The sequence below is a fragment of the Ceratina calcarata genome, unplaced genomic scaffold (assembly GCF_001652005.2).
Source record: "Ceratina calcarata isolate Rehan_Ccalc_2016 unplaced genomic scaffold, ASM165200v1 scaffold453.2, whole genome shotgun sequence".
NCBI lineage: Eukaryota > Metazoa > Arthropoda > Insecta > Hymenoptera > Apidae > Ceratina > Ceratina calcarata.
The window spans coordinates 68,559-74,258 of record NW_017169258.1 but is presented as its reverse complement, the minus strand read 5'-3'; the positions used below and the strand labels follow the sequence as shown (position 1 = coordinate 74,258).

General features: G+C 38.4%; 3 protein-coding genes across 3 annotated transcripts in view; all 3 read left to right on the top strand.

The window, feature by feature from the left end:
- Positions 1-3,431, top strand: part of LOC108627281 (feline leukemia virus subgroup C receptor-related protein 2) — a 9,168-nt gene extending 5,737 nt beyond the window's left edge. Inside the window, exons 6-7 of the mRNA XM_018028459.2 lie at positions 1,256-1,366; positions 1,689-3,431. Coding sequence (XP_017883948.1) covers positions 1,256-1,366; positions 1,689-2,010 — 433 coding nt within the window. The 3' untranslated portion in view covers positions 2,011-3,431. The remainder of the gene's footprint in view (positions 1-1,255; positions 1,367-1,688) is intronic.
- On the top strand, positions 45-1,337 carry LOC113464637 (feline leukemia virus subgroup C receptor-related protein 2-like). The gene is made up of 3 exons (XM_026815488.1): positions 45-333; positions 435-646; positions 797-1,337. Exons 1-3 carry the CDS (start codon positions 108-110, stop codon positions 902-904), a joined length of 546 nt encoding a protein of 181 aa, XP_026671289.1. The 5' UTR covers positions 45-107; the 3' UTR covers positions 905-1,337.
- Positions 3,432-4,318: 887 nt separating the features above from the next.
- Positions 4,319-5,700, top strand: part of LOC108627293 (uncharacterized) — a 4,054-nt gene continuing 2,672 nt past the window's right edge. Inside the window, exons 1-2 of the mRNA XM_026815486.1 lie at positions 4,319-4,487; positions 5,045-5,142. Of these exons, the coding sequence (XP_026671287.1) occupies positions 4,319-4,487; positions 5,045-5,142 (267 nt within the window). The remainder of the gene's footprint in view (positions 4,488-5,044; positions 5,143-5,700) is intronic.

The following is a 5,700-nucleotide window of genomic DNA, read 5'->3' as shown; positions in this document are numbered from 1 at the left end:
CGATTAAATTGATCAATTGTCAGTTTCATTAGAATCAAATATAAGTAATTACGAATGATTCTAACGAGTATCAATTTTTTTTTTTAATATGTCAGACACTAGTTTTGATGATGCCCGGACGTTTGGCAGCGCAGTGGTTCGACTCTAATCAAGTATCGACGGCTACATCGTTAAGCATTTTCGGTAATCAAATGGGGGTAGCGATATGTTTCTTGCTCACACCGATGATTGTAAAAAATCATGAAAACTTAGACGATATCGGTGTTGGTCTGTCCCGTCTTTTTTGGCATCAAGCTATCTTGATTACAATTGTGTTTTTATTCATCGTAATACGTAAGTTCTAAGGAAGACACTTGATGGATATTCAGACGTCTTATAGATTTATATCATTAATTATAATGATTTAAAACTTTTAATGCATGCTTTCGGAATAGTATTTGAAGATGATCCGAAACTGCCACCGAGCGAAACACGAGCGATGCAAAAACTGACTCAACTGGAGCTCGACGAAAGTGTTCTAGACTCAATTAAGAAATTGTGTAAAAACAAGCAATTCCTATTGCTCTGTAATTCATACGGTTTAGGGATTGGAGTGGTAAACGTGACGGGAACGTTATTAAATCAAATATACGTTACACATTTCGAGGTGAGCTTAATGAAAATTAAAATAGCATAATAAATATTTATAAGTGCATCCAATTAATAGATTCTATGAATATGAAATTCTAAGAAGAGTTAGCATTAAAATGTGATATAATAAGAAGATATAATTCCGGAACACGTTAATATTTTACAGAATGGTGAGGAAGACGCGGGTAGAATCGGTTTAGCAATGGTTCTCATGGGAATGTTGGGTTCCGTCAGTTTTGGAGTAATTGTCGATAAGACGCACAAATACAAGTAAGAGAAATGTTAAACTATTTTCTTTTATTTTTTTTTTGCTCTATTGTTCATCGATTTTATTATAACGCCTTGAGAAACTGTCTTTCTCAAAGTATTGATTAATAGAGAATTCTGTCGATTACGAATTAGTATAAAAAATATTTCAATAAATCATTACTCATCGTCTTCTACTCTAAACGTATTCTACTGCTCTAAAAACTGGGGAGGAACTAGTTCGATGGATCGATCGCACGATATGCATACACTGTATGTTTTGGACAGCAGTCAATTTTTTCTCTCATTCGCTTCGCAAACTTTTTTCTACTATGTACACCGTGTCGTATAATGAAATCTCCGGCACGTGTATTTCCAGGGAAACTACCGTAATCGTGTACTTCCTCGCGCTGTGCGGCCAGGTATTCTTCTCGCTGTCCACGTACTTCGAAATAAAATGGATGGTCTATCTGTCGGCCATCTTTCTAGGGTAATATTACACGTAAACCATTTTTATTAACGTCAAAGCCTCGCGCGAATGCTTCCAAATTCCGCATAAATCTGCAGTCATTTTACAAAAAAGAAAAACTAATATTTCAGAGTAAACTGTACTTTCATTTGTATCGTAATTTAAAAACTATTCCACTTTCAATCTTATGGATTAAAATTAAACCAATGATTGAATTCTTTTTTAATAGAAGATCAAACGATTATAAAATGTGAAGATTTTAGGAAGCTTTAGGGAAAAATGTACATGGCATCGAATTTCTATTGGAGTGTCCGACACGAGGAGTACATTTACTCTTTCTTAGGTACTTCATGGTCGGCTACTTCGCCTTAGGATACGAGATGTGCGCGGAGTACACATATCCGGAGTCGGAAGGAACGACGGGGGGTATCTTGAACGTGACTAACAACCTTTACGGGATGGTACTGGTTTTGATAATGGGCCGTCTGATAGAGGAGTACGGCGACGTACCGGTACACGTGGGACTTTTCGTCACGCTCCTCGTCGGCTTTGTCATAACCGTGTTAACGAAGAACGTGAAAAGGCGGCAGGACGCGAAGCGCAACGCCGCGCAATACGTGGGTGTTAATCAAAGTGACGAGAACGGCGAGTGCGAAAGAAGTTGAACTCGGTGCTACGTTTTTTTTTATGACGAATATTATTTAATTGAGTCAAGCTCGATGTACGTGCAATAATAAAAGTTATATTTTTTTTATCTACGATTATTCTTTCATTACGATCGTCGACGAGACTATTTGTACTTTTGAAATCAATGCACCGTTCGATTAAACGGGAAAGCGATTAGAAACTAGAGACGGGTAGGTCAAATTGATATCAAGAATTGAAATAATGGAAATCGCGAGGAGAGATCCCGGGATTCCATCCACTAGGAATACTCGCGTTCTTTGTTTTCAGGTAAACGGCGTCATAGCCGGGAGCTATATACCTATCCTACTACAGTAGGTAGTGTGTAGTGATCGCTGCGTCTGACACGTGACATGACGCGTGCACCACTTGTTACTCGACCAGAATACTCGATTACTCGATCAGGGAACAAAAGTACCCAATGCGGACTATTATATTTCGCGTTTTCGATCGACCCCCGGGTACTCCTATCTGTCCGCCGCAGAACGTTACGTCGGCGATATCATCTTGACGCTATAGACATTATTCACCCTTCGTTCATTTCTACCCCTTAACCGAAGAATTATCCGAACGGTTTCTATTGCCAAATCGATATCGGGAAACGTCTCCACGTCTCCTTCGCTTTTTTCTTATTATATATCTATCACACGTGCCCGAAGTTAAATGTAATCTAACATCTTTAACAGGAGATTAAAATCTAACAGTTTATGCTTCCATTAATTATTAATATAATTTATATTTTAGTGACCCTTAATTTAAATTAACATATAATCTCTTTTTAAGAGCAGGTAGTTCTGTTTAATTTGGATTCTGCAGAATTCTGGTAATACGAAATGGTCATGTAATGTCCCGCCTATTGTGAAGTTTCAATAATTATGAATACGCGTTTCGTCGATATCGTCGAGCGAAGAAAGAGCTCGCGAGTTGGGCTGCAGCAGGCCCGATGTCAAACGCATCCGTTGAAAAAGATATTGATCTATTGACAGCTCGAACACGTACACACGAGAGGGGGGGAAGGGTAACCGGTCTCCGTATCCGTCGAGATTGCGATTATCACAAAGGGACTTATGGATTATCGATAACGGGCGAGAATGAAAAGCGGAAATGACAGGTCGCCGCAAATGGACTCGAGTGGACGCCGCGATGAAACCACGGTAGAGATCGATAGATTCCATTTAATTCGTTCGAGCCGCGTACTGCCGACGGCCAAAGATAAATTGGAAAATTTTCGTATAAATACTCCGTACACGTACCTCTCTGTCTCCCGCTAGTTAGCCAACGTGATTTGGAATAATAATTGTTAGCATGATACCTTTATTCAAAGTTAGATAACAGAGACTTCTTGTCTATAGTGTGATAGTGTCGATTTCTTTTATCCAATATTATTTATCAGAAAACTTTGAATTGCTTAATTGTAGTTAATAATTATAATTATCTTCCGGTAGCAATTTTTGCTAAAGATTGTACTANAAATTAACATATAATCTCTTTTTAAGAGCAGGTAGTTCTGTTTAATTTGGATTCTGCAGAATTCTGGTAATACGAAATGGTCATGTAATGTCCCGCCTATTGTGAAGTTTCAATAATTATGAATACGCGTTTCGTCGATATCGTCGAGCGAAGAAAGAGCTCGCGAGTTGGGCTGCAGCAGGCCCGATGTCAAACGCATCCGTTGAAAAAGATATTGATCTATTGACAGCTCGAACACGTACACACGAGAGGGGGGGAAGGGTAACCGGTCTCCGTATCCGTCGAGATTGCGATTATCACAAAGGGACTTATGGATTATCGATAACGGGCGAGAATGAAAAGCGGAAATGACAGGTCGCCGCAAATGGACTCGAGTGGACGCCGCGATGAAACCACGGTAGAGATCGATAGATTCCATTTAATTCGTTCGAGCCGCGTACTGCCGACGGCCAAAGATAAATTGGAAAATTTTCGTATAAATACTCCGTACACGTACCTCTCTGTCTCCCGCTAGTTAGCCAACGTGATTTGGAATAATAATTGTTAGCATGATACCTTTATTCAAAGTTAGATAACAGAGACTTCTTGTCTATAGTGTGATAGTGTCGATTTCTTTTATCCAATATTATTTATCAGAAAACTTTGAATTGCTTAATTGTAGTTAATAATTATAAAAAAGCTCCCTCTCAAATTTATTTGCACGATTCTAATAAATTGAAATGCTCGATTTCTAGTTATATTTTAATTAATCTCCTATGCGAGCTAATAAGATATTAATATTAGAGGATACGAACGAGTATCGATCACAGAATCAGTTCTATGATCTACTCCTCACCCGGGAAACGTAGGCAGGAGCCGATAACGTCTACGAGTGCAACTGGCCGAAAAACTTATTCTCTGGATGTTGCGCAGGGACAGGACTCCTCGGTGGCATCAGGGAGTCGGCAAGTTCTAAGCGATCCGCACCCGGAATCCAGATCAGAGTCGGGTGAGCCTTCACTGTCAATCCGATAATTAGCTTGCATGCCACGTTTTTCAAGCGAACCGACGGCCAGGTAGTCTGATCGAATTCGTACACCAGCTACACTACCGTCCATAAGTATTAGACGGTCTTAATAATCTATTTATTGACAAAGCTAGTTTTATATGAACATTTACGACAAGCTTGTTCAAATAAAAAATGTATAAATCCATCACCTAATTGAATTACAATATTTCAGTTTTCATGTCATTTGCTGTAAAAAGAGCTAAATATACATGCTGATCCATAAACTGTAGACAGAATTTAATTAATTAATCATTTTGTGTAAGAATAAAATTTGTCAGAAAGAGGTCACTGTAAAATAATTAATTTCTCATTCTAACGCAATTGTGCATACGCTGTTACGAAATTAATTTGATTTGTATTCATTAAATCTTGTAGATCTGTATTTTTTATTAACTAGTCGGATACTTGTGAACGGTAGTGTACTGTATACCGATACGATGAATCTTGCGAATTCATAATAGATGCGGGATTCGGGACACGTTCGCCGTTCGCGTAAGCCGTGACAAAATTATGTAGCCGAGTAGCTAGTATAACGGCTGCTTTCGCCGGCGTGGCGCGCTTTAAACCTATCCTGGACCGGGAAGGAGATTACCTGGTACGTACGGTGATCCTGACGCCGGTGCATGACGAAATTTCATTGCGTTCGCTCGGTGCGTTGAGTAGCTGTTTGCGAGTTACACGTCTTCTATGAATAGTAAGTCAAGTCGAGGAGAAAGAAATTTTCATTTTTTAAATGACTAGCTTATAAACGATTTCCAATTCAGGATAAATACTTCAGCTTTTTAAATAGCGTTTCTACTTTAATTCTGTGAATTTTAATCTCGCACGTTTACTATTAAAAAATCTATAAATTAACGAGACGTAAAAACCTACCAACGAAACTGCGATTAAGAATGTATGGGCTATATATACACTTAAACAATGCTAGCATGTTGAATTTGTTATCATAGATGCCTGTTACTATTAAACAGCTATCTGCAAAATCTTAAATCAATTCATGGATTTTTTGAAAAATTATAGTGCCTTAAAGTTTGCATGTACTCTTATGGTAATTAACAGTAACCCAAAGAAAATTTTCTGGTATTTGGTGTGCATGTGCGAAGTTGGAAGAAACAACTAACTTAATGAAATACAAGCCTGAAAAGTATGGAAT